This window comes from Pteropus medius, unplaced genomic scaffold (assembly GCF_902729225.1).
Source record: "Pteropus medius unplaced genomic scaffold, Ma_sr-lr_union100, whole genome shotgun sequence".
Taxonomy (NCBI): Eukaryota; Metazoa; Chordata; class Mammalia; order Chiroptera; family Pteropodidae; genus Pteropus; species Pteropus medius.
In genome coordinates, this window is record NW_024351730.1 from 6,848,202 (window position 1) to 6,866,859 (window position 18,658).

Genomic DNA, 18,658 nt, shown 5'->3' on the forward strand with positions numbered 1-18,658 from the left:
AAAAAATATACAGATGAGAATTTAAAGTAAAAAGAGAAATCAGAAAATGAAAGGCAGAAAAATAAGAGAATGGAACCAAAGCTTACGTGAGGGTTGGTTCTCACGTCAGCATATAAGGCAAGACCTGAATACAGTCAAAATTAGCTTTGCATACTCTACAGGAGACATGGGCCACACTGACTCTCTCTCTCTGGATAAATCCAACACAGCATTGACAGAAATATCCACTAGCACTGCAAGTTATGTCAGTTAGCTTTTGATGAGTGCAACAACAACAACAACAACAACAACAACAACAAACTCTATAATTAGTAGTATAAAACCAATAAAAATTTATTATTTCTTATGATTCCGTAGATTAGAATTCTGCTATCTAGGGTGGCCTCACTCACATTTCTGACACGTGTAGATTATCAGCCAGGGCATCTCAATTTCCTTCCATGTGGGCTCTTCAACAGAACAACTTGGGTTTATTCATATAGTTTTCAGGGTTCTTGAGAAGAGCAATAAGAGAGCAAGCCCCAATACACAACACATTTCATGTCTCTGAAAGCTTTATCTTTGTTGTTGTCTCATTGGTCAAAGCAAATCACATGGTCAAGCTCAGCGTCTTATGGGAGGTGACTACTCATGGCGGAGTAGATACAGGGAGGGGAATTATAGAGGCCTTTTTGAAAACAACCTAGCACAGAAAAAAAAAATAACATTAGATAAAGTAGTTGGCTTGGACTTAGAGGACAGTTTGTGTGAAAAAGTACTTTAATCACTAAAATCACATTCAGCACTGATGCTCAGCACTGATCAGTGAGATGCTCAAGGAAAAACCTTTGCAAACTGAGACAGCTGAGGAAGCAATATATTTCCCAATGCATATATCCTCTGGAATGCTCATCCCTTGTAATGGTGAATAGAATCACACTCATTAAACTGTTTTTCTCTCTTTTCTTTGTGACCCATAGAGTCGAATTCCCCTAAGTCAAATGCACATAAGCTATAATTCTGCTATGCACTGATAACCAGAACTCTTGAGACATTTATTCCAATTGTGCATTAAATCTGGAGCTTCTCAAAATCCAGGGAACAAAGGATACCATAATGCCTCACAGAACAATAATTTTTTTAAGACACATACCAATTTATGAAAAAAATAAAAATAAAAAATAAAAACTTTCCTATCATTAAATTCTAAGGAGAAACTAGTTTGTGAAATCATAAAAGATAATGAAAAATATTACATGCTACATCTTCAATAGAAGTTTGGGAAAAAATTATAAAAACAATCCTCGCCTGATTGTTTTTTATATTAACACTTGATAATAGCTTAGTAAATAAAGCCTTATAAAAAACATTTCTATGTGGACTGAGCTAAATAGATTACTTTCTTGTTAACTAAAGAAATAGGAATAAAGTACAGAAATAGGTAAATAGGTAATATGATCCTTAGTCTCCATCTGTTAAATATTATCTCAAGCTCGCTTTCAGCAAAACTTGAATGAAATTCAGTTTAAGAATTATTCCCAAATATGTGACAGAAATGTAACTATTATGTTACTAATGTAATATAATATTAATATAACATAATATAAACAACATATTTGCTGTAAAAATTTTTTTAAGGCTAACATGTACCTTCCCTATCGGCCAGTATTTTCAGATGTACCCTCTTGAATGACCCAATGTTAGAGAAAACACCAACAGTCCCAAAGATCTACAGTATCACACGGAGCATTTACATTTTGAGATTCCAACTTTATCTGATTTAAACCCTACTTCTTGACTTCATGATATTTCTGCTAACATTGGTATATATAAGATTGCTATATATAAGAATTATTAAGACCCTGGCAGGTGTGCTTTTCAGTATTATATCTGCCAGATCAGAAAACTCTAAAAGGCACAATGTGAGTTGCATAAAAAATGCTAATATTTTAAAGAAGTGAAATAGCAAAGCAGATTCAAAGCAGCTGAACGAGAACCTTTCAAGGCCATTAAGACACTCTGAGATGGCACTGAATTTTTTCACACTATTCTCACCCAACACACACAGAACACGTACCCCAGGAAGACTGATGAAAATAGTTGCTTAAATACCATCAAATGTACACTTGAACTTACACAAAATACATTTTAAACCACCATTTATTTAATACATTTGCTCTGTATTACTATTTAAAGTGGAAGTTACACTGGATTAAAAAGCAAAACTCCTATGACTCAGCTGGAATTCTAGAATATGTGCCATGTCTAGGATCCACAGAACTACATACCAATCACCCTAATTTCTGCTAGTCTGTGCAAAAATGGTTATACCTGCATTGCTGGAGGCAACTGTATCTTTATGTTGATCAAAACATCAAGTCATACTGGTATAAGACCTGGATGAGGAAGTGGCACATTAATTGACATTTCCTTCTTAGTTCTGCTCAGGACCTGCTCAACTTGCTACCCATAACAAAATCTAAGAAACTGAATTTACCAGTTTCACTATCATCATAAGAAACACCGAGCACCACCTATGGAGCAGGATAATTCCAAAGTCTCTTCTCCACAACAGTAGCTGAGTGAGCCTAATACAGAGGCCTCAACCTGCCAGTCTGACAACAGAACTCATATATGTCCCTACCCATACATAATGGCTAAAACGGTTCTAACAGTGGATATACACTTTCGTTCCAAAATTAGAAATAAAATATAGAATGCAAATACCTCTGAAATAGGTAACAAACACACTAAAGTTTATTCTAAATTCTCAGTCCCATCCTTTCTTGCCACTCCAAATATTTCTGGCCTGCAGTTTCCCCGTCTCTTCAATGCACATGATCCCTCTCTACTGGATCTTCCCCTTTGACACACTTATGTTAAGTATCACTTATGTTTCCAAACATAAACCATTCCCTTGACCCATATTCGCCTCCAACTATCCCATCACTTCTTAGTCTCTTTATAGCACAAGTTCTTGAGAAATGGAATTAGGGTTGCTATCTCTACCTCTCATTCCTTCGGCCACTCTAGCTGAGGTTCTATCTCCATCATTCCGCCAAGACTGCATTTGTCGAGGTCACCAAGGATCTCCTTGTTGCCAAACCCAATAGTCACTTCTCAGTTCTTACCTTACCTGACCTCCCAGCAGTGTTTACCACAGCTTACTATCCTCTCCTTGAACTGCTTAGTTTCTCCTGGTTCCCTGAGACACCAAAGTTTCCTAGATTTTTCTCCAGTCTTAGAAGTGCCCTGTCTCAGTCTCCTTTGCTGGCTTCCACTTTTATGCTTTACTTCTAAACACCGGTGTGTATCCTGTGCCTGCTTCACGTCTTCATCTATACTTTTTTCTCAGGGGTGGCCTCATGCACTTCCATGGCTTGAAATACCACCTATATGTTGATAACTCGGAAATCTACATCTTCAGCCCTGTTCCCAAGCACCTCGGATTTATATATCCAATTGCAAACCTGACGTCTTTATTTGAATATCTAACAGGTATCTCAAACATAACATGACAAAAACAGAACTCAGGATATTCTCAAAAAAAAAAAAACTTGCTCTTTACCTAGTCTTTGCCATCTGGGTAAATGGCTTCATTATCTCCCCAGCTGCTCAGCCAATGATCTAAGAGCTGTCTTTGATTCATTCCTCTCTCTCATACTTCAAATCTAATCCATCAGCATATTCTTTGGACTATACCTCCAAAATATTCTAAACCCGAATATCCAAATCTCGACTTCACTCTTCTCTCATTATTGCAATAGATAGATTTCACTAATGGCTCTAATTTTTCCTACCTCCCTGTATCTTTTCACACCTCTCTGTGTTCCTGCCCTTTGGCAATGCCCTTCCACGTGTAACTTGATTTGACCAATGGGACAGTAGCAAACTTGACACAAGCTAAGGATGTAAAATATGCTTGCTTGTTTCTACTTCCTCTCTTGCTTCTTTGTGATCACCATAAGAATATGACTGGGACAGCCTGAAAATAAGCCCAGGTTAGCCTACTACAGAGATGTAACATAAACACAAAGGAGAGCAGAGTTGTCCCAGCCATCTCTAGACAGTGGACAGCCAGCTGTCCCTCCCAAACACATTAGAGCATCCAAGCAACGTCACAGAGCTGCCTACCTGACCCACAGTTGATTACAGACACATGGGCGAGACTAGTCAGGATTAGCTGAGCCTGGCCCAGATCAGACATGAGTTCATGTCTTCAGTCCTCCTTAAACCTCCAATGGCTTCCCTGCACTTGGATGAAAACCCAATTTCCTTAACCTAGCATACCACCTATTTGTCCAACCACATCTAATACCACTCTTCCCCGGCCCACTGTAATTCAACCACACCAGCCTTTTTTCTGTTCTTCAAACAGCAAATGCATGGCATGGAGGAGTCATTGAACATGATGTTCTCTCTGCCTAGAAAATCATTATTCCATCTGGTCTCTTTAGCTCTCTATCTAGCCAACAGTTTCTTATAACTCAAATTTCAGCTTAAATGTCACTTTCGCAAAAAGCCCTCTATTAGCTACCCAATCTAAAGCAGACAACCAGTCACTCTTAGAGCCCTATTTTAATTCATTGCATCTTAGCATTACGTGACATTTTTCTTGATTTTTTTATTGTGTGCTCTCTCCAATTGATTCTAATTTCCAACCGAGCAGGAACCTAGTCTGTGTATTCGCGCCTGAATCCTCAGCTCCTAAAATAAGTTCTTCATATAGTAGGTACTCATTAAATATTTGATGAGTGATATCTGACTTATGGACTAAATGAATGATCGGATTCTTTCTAAGATCAGGCTTTTACAAAGGAGAAGGAGCCAGGCAAGTTGAAATGGCAAGGGAGAAAAGACAGACTGATTTGAGAGGAAAGTCTAGAAGCTAAGTAAATATTGCTATTATAAAATGAAGTTAAGAGTTTCAACTCTGAAAACAGCCTAGAACAGAAGCTTGGCTCTGAGACTTTCTAGCTGTGTAAACACAGACATGCTACTCACCTCTCTGAGCTTGCCTCCTCATCTATAAGATGGGGGTAATAATGACTACCTCACAGAGCTGTTGTAAAAATTAAATAAGAAAATATATAAAGTGCTTAGCATAGATCATGATAATTACTTATCATTAATGATGGCAATGATGATGATGATGGTGCTGGTAACACCTAAGTCAAACCTGCTATTATTGATTAAATTGGCATAATCCGTAGTATCTTGCTCAAGCTGTTGAGTCTACCTATATTTTTTTTTTCAATTTTCAGGCATTTCAAATTGTCCTTTCTCACCAAGAATGGAATGAGTATAGGACCTAGAGCCAGATGAGCTGGGGTACTACCACTAATTAGCTGGGTGACCTTGGGCAAGTCACCAACTTCTCGGACCTAAAAGTTATTTTGTCATCATTAGCTCTTTCTATGCCCAAGGCAGGAGGTAAAGAAAACATTCTGCGAAGCAGGAGAGGGATTGGTGTAACATAGAGACACAGAGGCAGAGCAACAGGCAGGCAAATCACTGCATTCCATTCTAGAGCACAAACAGGAATATGGAAACATCTTAACTCAAGGCTTCCCAAACTGTGCTTCTCAGAACCTGTCAGATTATACCAAACTACAATCTCATAAAGGCAGAGACATTAGCTAATTTTATTCTCTGCTATAGGACCAGTGGCCAGCATAGTGCCAAAAACATACTATCACAGTATGTGCTTACCACATGCTTGCTGAACAAATGAAAAAATACATTCGGAAAAAGCTCAGTTAAACAAGGTAAAGCTGGTTTCTCATGTGCATTTCTCAGAGCCTTTAATACGTGAACAGACGTTGTGAATCACACAGACTGCAGCATTTCCCAATCTTATTTGATCATAGAACTCTTTATATTTCCCTTTAACCTTATTAACATCTCCCGGAATTGTAATATTCTATAAAATAGTTTGAGAAACATCTTAAGCTTGTATAATTTAAGTCGTTTTTACCATCATAAAATAAAGTTACCTTATTCTTTATACACAAGGTAATTAAAAAGCCAACTAATTTGATTCATATCTAATATGCAGCTGTTTTCTCCCAGCATCCTACATCTTCAAATCATCTGTCACCAGGCAGGGCCACAATCTCTCCTATCTCCTAAGCAAGTGTCTTGCCTGGTTTCTCCACTTTGCTCCCTGCTCTAATTAGTCTGCTCTGCAAATCCTTCCACCTCTTCTTCCACTATCCTTTCTCTCTACATCCCTAGTCTTATGAACTTTCTTAAACTGCTTTAATTACTCCCTTTCTCCTTTTACAATCAACCCAACAAAGTTTCAATCTTGTCATGCACAATATCGGCCCACCTCTGAAGTACTTTTCAAAGTACTTCTCCCTTTTATAATAAAAGCTGTTCCTTCTTTTGCCGTCTCCACATTAGACCCTCCTTAGGGTCATACCTTAATTTTAAGTAAATATAATCATGTCAAATGCCATCGGGGTTCCCTCTTTCCTTCCTACCACTTATTTCTAAGTGCTTAGGCAAGTAAACACATGGACATTTTCATATCTCTATGCCTTTGTTTGAGTTGTTATCTCTGCCCGGAAAAACACCAGTTGAAATCCTATTCATTTTTTAAGGTTCAGATCACAGGTAATCTCTTTATGAAGTCTCCCTTACTTTCCGCTCGCACCACAATTAACTACTCCCCAGACATATAAAGTTAGTTGTATATATGAATGCAGAGATGACAGAATTGGGAGAGAAGACACAGAACCAGGTGAGTCCATCAAGGACAATGACCAAGAGGGTGGTGGCAAAAGGAAAGACCAGGGGAGTATTTGCATGAATGGCTTGAATGCTAAAGAAGGGGTTTTTCATGACCTGCAAGTAGCAAAGGGAAGCCCGGAGAAGGCCACAGCAGACAGAGCTACAGAGAAGGGAATTTTCTCATTCTGTGAAAAGGCTGGGCATGTGGGAGGGTTGATTCACAAGGAAACAATGCCTTCAAAGGGCCCTTGGAAAGATTTGGAAGGAAGCCAGCAGAAGGATGGAAGTTTAGAATCACAGGGAAATTGAGAGTACATAAGATAGTTGATCAGAAAGACTGGGAGCCAAGGAAACTGGGGATAAGAAGCAAAGCTTTGACCAAAGCTGGCCATGATCCCAGATGGGGTCAGAGGCCAGATGAGTTAGGCATTCAATATTTTTTGATCAGCATGTAAAAGTCAGTTGATGAGTAATTTTTCTAACATCTATGAAGAACAGATTTCTCTAATGCTCATGGCACAATCCTTATCTTTATGTGTGGGTTGTGCCATGGAGGGGTAAGGGTGGAGGGAGCAGTAAGGAGGGGCTGGGTGTGGTATTTCCTTTCACTAGGGCAGGGCTCACCGACCTAAAAGAGAAGAAGCAAGCTGAACAACGCCTCCAGGCACATTGAAGGCAACAGCAGGAACCAAGGAGTGGGTTCAAGGAGTGGGCTCATCCAAAGGTAGACAGAGAATGGCAATGGGGAATTCAAGACAAAAATAGCCATTTTCTGAAAAGTCTGTATATTAGGCTCTTTCCATTGCAAATAACTAGATTAAAACAGACAACAACAACAGAAGGAATGCATTTGTTCACATAACTGAGAAGTTCCGAAAGGCTTCAGGTACACCTAAATCTTGTGCTTTCACCACTTACGCAGGCCTCATTCATTCTCTCCTACTTTAAACTGCTTCCTCCATGTAGCTGGGAAAGATGGGCACCAGAATCTTCATGTTACAACACCCTAGCAGCAAAAATATCCCAGAGGAAAAGAATGCCTCCTTTCCTAAACTGGAGCAGGACAGGATCCTGACTGAGTGAGCCTGGGACATGTGCTAACTTTGGAACCAATCACTTAGTCACATGGAGCACTTCTCAAATTGGCCAGAGCTGAATCACATGACCACCCCTGGGGTTAGTGTGTACCCCACCCAAACTCTATGAACTGGGGACGGAAAAGTTCCCCAAAGGAAGGAAGTCCGGGCAAACAAATAATAAGTCCACTACAGTGTGATCACTTGTCAGTCAGGTTCCAGATATCAAAAGAGAAGCCTAGTCCTGCTATTAAAGTACAGAAGGGCTTTGAAGTCAGACAGAACTGGTTTTAAATTTCAAACTTTGACACTAACTAGCTGTGTGACCTCAGATAAATTATTTAATTTCTCAGTGCCTCAGTTTCCTCCTTGTAAAATGGCAATAATAGTACATCTCCTAGAGACGTTTGGAAAGATTGAATGAAATAATGCACATAAATTGCTAAGCACAATGCCTGACACAAAATGATCAATAAATGGTAGCTATAATTAGTAATCACAACGACTATTTTTCTTTAGAACAAGGGTACCACATGAAGGGTGAGCTGTGACTCGGTGTAAGAGAGCCATGTCAGCACTTAGATAAATCAGCCCGGGGTCAAGTTCATTAAGGGCAAATGAGTACACAATACAGGGGCCTGAGTGAACACCGAGATAACAATTTAAATCGATCAATGTGTTAAACATCTGTGTGCCAGGATACAATTATGAATAAGACATATGGCTCCAAGGTAAACTACTATGAAGAGTGACTATGGCTTTGTGACATTACATGAGGGGGAGGAGGGCTGACTGAAGTTGTTTCATTACTTTCAACCACAGGCAGTGGGAATAATGACTGTGCAAATGAATGGCCTCCCTGTATCACTGCCCTTAGCTTGCCATGGTAGAAGAAGGTGCATCCTACCCACATGTCTCCTCAGCCTTTATCTTTCTAGACCGAAGCATTGGCTGATAAATATGCTTGCTTTTCTTTAAGTCCATTATATCTTTTAGGTACACTGACGAAACTATCTTAGATGCTGAAGCATCATGAAAATGGGTAAGATAGTATTTCTGAGTTATTTGTAATGATGGCTAAGATTCAGTTAGCTTTTTTTGTTCCAAATCATACATTTAGTGAGCATCTTTTATTAAGCGCTTATAATAATATCTGAATCTTTTTCTTCAGTAGAACACTGGAATGTCCATCTGAATATACGGATGGATTCTTCTTACCTAAATGCCTTCTTTAACACTTCCCCGCCATTTTGCGCAGACTTGAGACTAGCAGTTTGGCTCTTTGGTGTCCCAACAGGTTCATGTTGACTGTGAACTTGGAATTTACACTGTGTACTCTCTCTGTCATATTGTTTATTTTTTTAAATAATAATTAGGATAGTTTACTCACATTTATATCCCGAGAAATGTACATCTATGCTTAACTTTTGTTATATCTTTGTCCTATCTTCCTATGACTGATTTGTAAAAACACTTTTCCCAACCTTCCAACTCGATTTATTTAATAGCCTTTGTGTGGAGTCTTCTCAAAATCACTTTGAAAATCATAGTTTATTCCTAGCTTCCATAATTATTTAATATGCTTTAAAAACTCATGAGTGAATTTGCCAAACACGATTCCCCCGACAAAGAAGTAGCCTTCCCCTCAAAAGTTTACATTTGCTTAAAAACTATTAAATCCACTTTCCCAACACATATGTACTCAATAATTTATTTTCAATTCTACTTGTTACATAAAGTCCAGAAAAAATTCTATAGATACTACAGTACATGTACCCTCTGATTCTCAGCAAGCCATTATCTTCTATAAGATTCCCTTTCCTCATCTATAAAATGGGCGTAATACAAATTTGCCTTTGCCAAATAGAGCAAGCCATCTCATTATTCATGTTATTCATGAATGTGTATAAAACACTCTGAAAAAAGCTCAAAGTCTTTTATAAGCATTAGGCCATGAATCTTTCTGAAGTGAACTGTTAATTATGTGTCATTATGCTTTAATAGATGGAAAACCTGAGGCACAGGAATATAACACAAGTTAATAAATGACAGAAATCTAGCTCAGGCTCCAAACATTAGACAGAAAGATGTCAAGGGGAAAATCTGAATAGGAATTCACTCTGCTCTAATTCTTTATCAAAAAACAACATTAATGCAAAATTTCCTAATGTTGCTGGTTGCCCTGCCCCTCCCTCTTCATCATGCAGTCCAGGAATGGGGAAATGGGTGGGAGGATTGGAGTTCCCTACAGAACTAGAATGCCCTCACCCCAGCTTACGGGAAAGTTCATGAACCCTAGACCAGGTACTGAGGTCAAATGTAGTTTCATAGACAACACAACAACCTTTCCACCTTTTGTTACTGATCCCTGGACATTTTCCTACCAGACATCCAACTAAATGAAATGAGGCTATAGACGTGATCAGTAAGAACACAGCCTCTGCAAATGGACCTGTCAGGTTATCCTGGCTTTACTATCTGACCGACAACTGAGTATGAAGCATGGCCTCCATAGCTCCAGCTAAACCTTCTATCTTCACACAAAGGAGATACTGTTGACCCAGAAAGTCAAAAAAAGAAGATAATGGAAATTTTATATAACTTTATGTAGCTAGTGAGCTTTTTCAAACTGTTATTTTGAGTCCTTCTGACAATAATCAACAGAAGTTAGAAATCCTTAAACCCAGAGTGGTATTTGAGAAATATATCCCAAGGAAATAATCTCCAAAAAGGGTAAAAAAAAGTATACAACATTATTTACTAAAAAGGGGGGAGGGAGGGGAGCGAGAAACAACCTCAAATGTCCAACAATTAGAGAGTGGTTCAAAATACCATTGTATATTAACGTGACATTCTATCACCTAGCTATTAAAAATGATAATTATTCCTACAAGAAAATGCCTATATGAAATGTTATCCAAAGAACATCATGCCTGAACTAATTATAACTTCATAAATAATGGCATATATATAAATATTATAGAATGTGGATCTACATAAACAGTTGTACACATACTCCTTATGTTAATTATTTTCTAGAAAGTTGATAAAGATTTTTGAAAAGTCAAATGATGAAGAGATGGCTGAGAGGATTCACCAAGATTCTCTCTGGAATGGTTTTGTTCATTTTTAATTTCTTCTTTGCAAGCTTCCATATTGTTTACATTTTTTAACGATGACTATATAAAACTCTATAAAAATGATAAGTTTTTTTAATGATGGCAGGGCAAGTCCAAAGATCAAACTGAGAATTGCATAATCTCAGTGGTATCTAGAGATCTATCCTTGGTCTGGGGAAGGTAGGAGGATGTGTCACCAGCTCTGAGCACAGAAACCTCTTTCAGCTACAACTCTAGAACCTATGAACAAGAATTCTTTAATGCAATGCTTCTAGAACTGGTTGAAATATGTGACATTTTATCCAGTTGACAATCCTTAAAAACGTTTTAAAAGCATTCATACCTAAATTTACATATCTAATAGCATTTATAACTCAGTTAAATTGTATTTGTTTCTCTGCATGGTTAAAGGATCAAGCATTTTTATCGCTCAAAGCAATGGAACAAAAAAGAAAGCCAAATGCCTTCTATGAAACAAAACACCACCAATGGTAAAAGCTAACTTTACTGCATGTTTAAATTATATTTGCAGAAAAACAAACCTTGAAATCACACCTTTTTAGGGGGAAAAAAAGCCACATTTTCAGGGCAATCATGTGAAGGTCCCACAAGCTGTGGTTGAAACATAATATTGGAGGATACATGGGTACTTGGGAGTTTCTGAGGAAATAGTAACAGAGAGACATTGTTGGAACTCTATTCAGGATAAAGAGAAGAAGTTAAAAGTTTTTTCCGGTTAAATCAAGGTAGATCTTCACAAAATTTAAAGAAAAGGGAGTAGGATATTTGACAGAATGTTCTACATTACCAGTAGGTAGGTAGGTAGGTAGGTAGGTAGGTAGGTAGGTAGATAGATAGATATCTGAAATCCAAAGAGACATTCCTCCTTTAGAAACATAAAACTCACCAGACTAAACAACCTAATTAGTACATACTTACCTCTCCCCTTCAAAAGCCACTCTTCTTAGCCACACTATGCTCAGAAGAAATATATGGGTGGGAAATATAATGATAATGATAATAATAACAACAACAACAACAACAACAACAAATGTTGTCCTTTCAAGAATGTTTTCAGTGAAGAATATTTCTAAATAACATGAGAAACATTATACTTGGGAAAACTTAAATTGAATGCTCTATGCTCCCAGTCTATAGAGCCAAAGTGAAGTAAAAGTCTAATCAAGAATTTAAAGCATTTAGGCTGCTGGATACAACTTGGATAATTGTAACCAAATATCTTTTTTTTTTTTTTCTTAACTGCAAAGTGTCCACAATTACCTGGAAAATTAATTCGGTATATTGATCAAGTATATGTTAAGCACGGTGTTCCTCCCTAGGAGAGTTTATAATCCAGCTGAGAAGACAAAAAGAACTTATGTGAAGCATTTTGCACATTAGAGAAAACTATACTGCATAGAAAGAGGTTACAATGGCTTCAGAGTTTTTATTTAGCAAAAGGAAGGATGCCTGTGCAAGCACAGAGGGAAGAAGGAGCACTGCAGGTATTCACACTGGCCAAGCTTTCACTCATAATGGTGCCTAGTGGGTTCCGACTGAGTGTTTTCTAAACATCTTATCCTTCACTATCATCCTCCAGAGAGCACGTCACGACTGCACCTGCTGCACTGTAACAACGGCCAGCATTAGTGTTTTCTGTACTCCCGGTGCAGAGCCACTATCACAGGAGTAGAGAGTTTTGCCTTTTCTGCAAAGATAGGTGGTTTGGGAACAATGTTCTTCTTACTTCAGTGGAAGCTGACTCGTCATCATTCCTCTGTGTGTACATATGCCATGTTGATGTTGTCAAGCTACTGGGAGAATGCTGGAAAGTCACAGTGCATTGAGGAATGACTTGACTGGTAAAACAGGGTTGGGAAAGCTGTGAGGATCCACAAGGGGCAGGGTAGGTCAGTCACCTCTGCTCAGCCCAGCCAGAAACAAGAACTTGGTGCACATTCCAAGAAGAGCAATAGCTTCAAAATGGGAAGAGAGCACACTGCTGGTGGTAAGGCAGTTGTGTGGTAAGGCAGTTGTGTGATAAGCTAGCCTCCAGAAGGAAATAATAACTTCCATTAGGGCCACATGGCCACCAATGACATCAAGCCCACCTTCTAGACTTACAGAGGCTGAGCTTCACTGAAATGTAAGACTGTCAGAGTCCAAGGAGACAAAATGAGTCCTCCTAGACAAAGTGAATTTGAGAAATAGGAAGAAGGGCTCTATGACCAGTAAGCTATACTCAAGCTAGGGATAGAAAGAAGTTTTTCTATGACAATTGTGATCAATTGGTAGTGGTTGCTCAGAGTAGTATCAGAAGGAATCTGAGGTCCAAACTGGGCTTGATGAGAGAATATGCCCAGACTCGACAGAAAATAGTTATAATTGGTAAAGGCAGGGAAAATGGCAGGCAGCACAGTGCCATGGCTGACCCACGCTGGTCTTTCAGTAGAGGGTGGTTAATAAATCTATATTCCAGACACCAATGGCAGATTGAACAAACCTTTTACTTTCTCTCCCTCATGAAAGCCCAATAAAATAACAATAAAGGGATATTTTTTCTTTACTGTAAAAACCTATAGAGATGGGGAGAATGAGAGAAGAGACAAAAGTTAAAACATTTTGGTGGAGTGAAGGGAAGCCGAGAAACAACGTGATTTATACCACAGAATCTCCAAAATGCTAAATATTTAAAGGCAATTGGACCCTCTATGGGGTGAAGGGTGAACTAAAATAAAGAAGATTGAAAACCTCTTTAAAAAGCAGTTGGATCTCACAGATCCCTTCAGCTCTGCTGAGCAGTTAAAGTGACTGTCCCCTCCCTACTCCAGCAAAAACAACTGAAATTTCTTCCCCACCTCCTTCCCCAGAGAGGGTAAAAAAAGAAAGGGTCTCTGGATTGGGGTACATGATGCGCAGCTCAAGTGTTTTCCCGAAACACCGTGGAGGGGTTATATGAACATGCAGATGCTGAGACTTCCAGCCCTCTCTTCCACCTACTTCCTAAATCGCTGGCAGCCAGGCTCTCCCCCACAGTCCAGGAAAAAGACTGGAAGAGCCTTTTCTGAGGACTCTCATCAGCCCAAGACAGAAGGACATCAGCGGTTCCCCAAATAACAGACCCAGCCAGATCACCCTACAGTGAAGTTCCCAGTCTACAAGCCCATGCACATCTTCAGCCTTTTTATCCCCCACTCAAATGTGAGCAGACAACCAAGGGTATTAGAAACACAAGGAAAGTCTCTGACGTGAAGGAGAGAACTAAAAAAATAAACAGATGAAAGGAACTTGGGGAAACTGAGTCTGTGCGGGAAGGGAAACGCTTTCAAAAAAAATAAACTCCTCAGAGAGATAACGGAAGACACTGAAAACAAAAGCAAGAAAGAACTAGATACACCGCACACAAATAAATATATATGTAAATATCAGAGAACAAAAAGAGCTTTTAAGTTAAAATATTAAAAATATGATTATACTCATAAAAAACTCAGTCAAGTAGTAGATGATAAAATTGAGAAACTCTCCCTAAAAGTAGAACCAAGAAATAGAGATAGATATTATGAAAGAAAAGGTAAGAAAAGTAGGAGCCCAGACTAAAATATCTTAGATCTAAATGATAAGTGCTTCCAAAAGAGACATCACAGATAACAGAGAGGAGGAACTTACTAAGATAAATCAAGAAAATCTCCCAAACTCAAGTATGTCAGTTTCCAGATTCAAAGAGCCCAGCACAAGGGATGAAAGCAGACCCATACCAAAGCCTGGCACCATGAAATTCAGGATTATGAAGGCCAAGAGAAAATTCTATAAACCCCAGATAGAACTCAGTAGGTTTGTAACCTGTACCCAGGTGATAAACAAAAATTGAGGAATCAGAACAGTTCTGAATTTTTCAATGGCAACACCACAAGCTGGAAGGCAATGGAAAAATGCCTCCAAAATTTCCATACTACAATTCTATGCTCAGCCAAACTATCAACTGTAAATGGAAAATAGATATTTTCAGGCATTCATTGTCTCAAAACAGAAGAGAAATGATGAGGATCCCCAGGATAATGACAAAGGGAGGTCCTTGAGGTGACAACTATGCCCCATGACTAGAGGGCAACCAGTCTAGCTTAGAGTCAGCCAGGAGGCTTGGGGATGGCTTCTTCCAGAAAATGAAGTTGACAGAATACCTGATGCATCTGAGGAGAGATTTAGAAAACTGGCCAAGAGTTTTGGGTTGAATTAATGATGAGTACATTAAAAAAAAAAAAAAACTAAGCATATGAACAAACAAAGCAATTATTAACTCCATAGAAAACAAAAAGTTGTGCTTGGCTTAGCTATGAATATTGAATTACTATTTAACTATTGTGAAAATGGGAGAATAAGGAAGCTGTGGTTGTGTTGAGGGTTAGAGGTAAAAAGAGAGCCAAGTCACTGTCTTCCACATCATCTTCCAGTCATCTCCATGACTTGCGTTATGGGAAGTCAACAAACAGATAATGCTCCAAACTGAAAAACTCAAATACCAACGACACAATAAATACCAAAATAACCAGCTCAAAGACTTAAAAGTGGTTGTTTCTAAAGAGAGAGAAATATAACTAGGATAAAAGTTTAAAACTAAAAAACAGAACAAAACAAAAGACACATTCGTTTCTATGCCCACACATCTTACTTTTATTTGCTTTTTCTTTGTTTCCCTAATAACTATTTGTTTGGGAAAATTCCATCCTTGTTTCCTCTAAACCAAAGAAAATGTAATTTTCCACATCTAGACCACAGTAGCTGAGCTCTGAGTTCTGAGCAGTCAAACATGGTGGTAAAGTTAAAGTTACAATCTAGTCAATGGAAGGACTTGTTGAACTAGGGCAGAAACAAAAAGGCAAGCTCAGGTTGAGGCAAGTTTGGAGATGAAGGCAACAACTAAGCCCCTCTCCTCTGGGGTTCCTTCCAACAAAGCTGTTCTCATAGCATAATCATATGGTGCAGGGTAATTTTACTGTTGCCAGTAACTATGGACCAATTTCATTCCTTTCTCACAGACGTGAATGTCCAACTTGTGACCCTAATCCAACCAAGGCAGCTGGCCTCCAGAGCAGTTCATTTGGGTTCAACTTGAGTTACTCACTTTGCCTGTGTAGACTGGATAAGAGGAGGGCATAGTAAGTTACCTGAAACAAGTGACACTGTCATCAATAGACATTTACTGAACATCTACTGGGAACCCAGCTCCAGGCTGAGGGTGAAAACGCCTGTTCAACTGTGTGAACCAAGTCCCCCTGCCCTGAACAATAAGGTGACTCTCCCTAGGGGTGAGAATCCTGGGAGGGGTGGAGTGGGGTGAAAGCCAAGAAACTGGAAGAGCTGGGGTGTGGAGGGGAGGCACCAACTGGGTCAACCTGGAGGAACCTGTAGGCAGAGGTGTGTTTGGAGGCCCAGGCCCAGACTCCCAGCACTCTGGATGCCCAGAGGAAGGCAGGGAGACCAACGATTCTTCCCCAAGCGTAAAAGTGACCAGAAACTGCTCACAAGCCCTCATTGTCACAGGCCAACTTCAGGGAGCTAAAGTCACTGCTCTCTGAGTTTTACCATGCTGTGATAAAGCATAACCCCTACCCCTGAGTAGAACTAGCTGCTGAGAAAACATAATGACTATCTTGATCTTGATACAGAATACACATTAGTATTCTATACTTTTTCCTATTTGACAAGATGTGAAAATTTTAGTTCAAGGACATATCTGGGACAAAGGTATTGCCAACTAGAGCACAACACTGATTTGCATGTGTTTACAACACTTGCGCTATACAATTCCACAAGTCGAAATGTACATATCCTTGTAAGAGTCAAGATCGTTAGCATACTGCAGTAAGCATCATGAGTTGGCAAGAGTAGTTAATATTGGTCAGATTAACTGGAGCATATGAAATGTATAGGTCTTTCCTAGACACTGAAAATGTAACTAAACTAAAAAATACCTTCAAATACATGAGAAAATTACACACTTTTCTTTTCTCCATATAAATCATAACATTCCATACTACATGTGATTCTTGCCGACTAAGGAGGCTACTAGTGTCACAAATTAATCTGTTAAATCCTAAACTTATTTGGGCAACCCACTGGTTTAAGGGGTTGTTTTTTCCTCCCCAGATCTTTAAGGAAAAATCTTCTGGAAAAGAGTAAATTCTCAGCATTTCCTAAGAGGAAAAATGGGCACTCGCTGGAAAAATATAGGTTATATGCTCAAACCATAGCTAGTTTGGAACCTTCAAACCCACTTAGCCACCAGCCTTCCTGTTGTTCCAAGTTAACATTGAGATCAACTCTTCTAATCGAACATGCCAGTTTCCAACCAAATGCAGTAGATGAAACTATTTCCAAACTTAATTTAGGGTCCGAGAAAAAGTGCACACTCCTGAGTCAAAGCCCTAGTTGTTCTGATACATGAATTCACCGAATCCGTTTCCAAGATTCAAGTACAATTTCCCAATTTAAAAAAAAAAAAAAAAAGTGAGGTTGGTGGAGTGAGGCACTCAGACACGTGCAACTGTGGAATGTCTGCGTGGATTCTGCCAACTTTCAATCAAGCCAGCGCTGTTGCCCAAGTAGACAGGAGGAATCTACCTACCCTCCCGCGCAGCTGGAAAGTGAACCCAATGCTGAACTTGCCGAGGAGCGGCCTTGGCCCCGAGACCCAAGGGGAAAAGTGGCGGATGCGCCTCCGAGAGGCCAGCTCCGGAGCCCGGGAGGCAGAGAGAGAAGCGGCGGCCGCCCGAACCGCACCGCCACGCCGGGACGCGCACCTGTCCCTTCTTCCCGGACCGGAGGAGGGGCCGCGGTCCCTCACTGGCGTAGCGCGCCGCGCTCATCGCAGCGCAGAAGGGAGAAAAATCCTTCCTCGTTCCACGAGGGTCAGTCTCTGGTCAGTCTCTAAGCAGGTGGAAGCCAGCTCTCACCGCGCACATTCCTGTCCGGACCCTTCCGCGCCTGAAGTCCCGCAGTCCCCGGGGTGCCCCTGTCTGCCCACGGTTCCCTTACCTGGCTGGAGCGCGCCGGCTGCGCGGAGCGGGAGAAAATGCAAACTCCGAACCGCGCCGCTGAGTCCAGAACTCGGCGCCGGCCAGCCCCGCCCACGATCATCCCGCCCGCCCTGTCCCCCTATGGCTCCGCCCCGTCCCCGGATCGCTCCGCCTTCGCTCACGAAGGCTGGAGGCGACCGGTTCCCAGTACCCTGTCACAACTTTGAGACAAGAGGCCTGAGTGGGTCAGAGACGCGTCCCGGCTCCCGCAGCTGAGCCGGAGTTCCGGGGAAGTCGCAAGAGCGTCCTTTGTGTTCCCGGAGGCCACTCTGGGCCTCCTAGGCCCGGCTAACTGCGCCGGGAGAACCTCCCCGCGAGGGCTCGGACTTGCCTGGCCTGGGAGAACTCTGAGCAGTGCCACCTGCAGGTGACATGGGACTCTGTCGGAATTGGGGACCGCACCTCCTCTTCCGCTAAGTGGTGGGGGGCCAGGCGATTGACAGTGCAGTGGAGCGAAGCAACGAGTTTTATCAAAAAAGTCTTTTCACTGTCATACCTAAAGGTCACATGTACTCTCATATTAATCTATTAATACGTCATTCAAACTCACTGAAGAGTATAAATCAGCATTTATATAAGACTTACAATCTGCAAAGCACTGTGTAGGTACTTTATATGTATTACCATTCTATAAAATATATGTTCACAGAATCCCTCCTTTTTATATGTGGTG

The 18,658-nt window shown here is 40.3% G+C and overlaps 1 protein-coding gene across 3 annotated transcripts in view; it reads right to left on the minus strand.

Moving 5' to 3' along the window:
- The window catches only part of TEC (tec protein tyrosine kinase), a 130,821-nt gene extending 112,756 nt beyond the window's left edge, over nucleotides 1-18,065 (minus strand). For 2 of the 3 annotated variants that reach the window (XM_039845148.1, XM_039845147.1), the window contains exon 1: nucleotides 17,945-18,065. In XM_039845148.1, coding sequence (XP_039701082.1) covers nucleotides 17,945-18,046 — 102 coding nt within the window. In that variant the 5' untranslated portion in view covers nucleotides 18,047-18,065. The remainder of the gene's footprint in view (nucleotides 1-17,944) is intronic. The other variant, XM_039845149.1, reaches the window with a different exon arrangement.
- Between the last annotated feature and the right edge of the window lie 593 nt (nucleotides 18,066-18,658).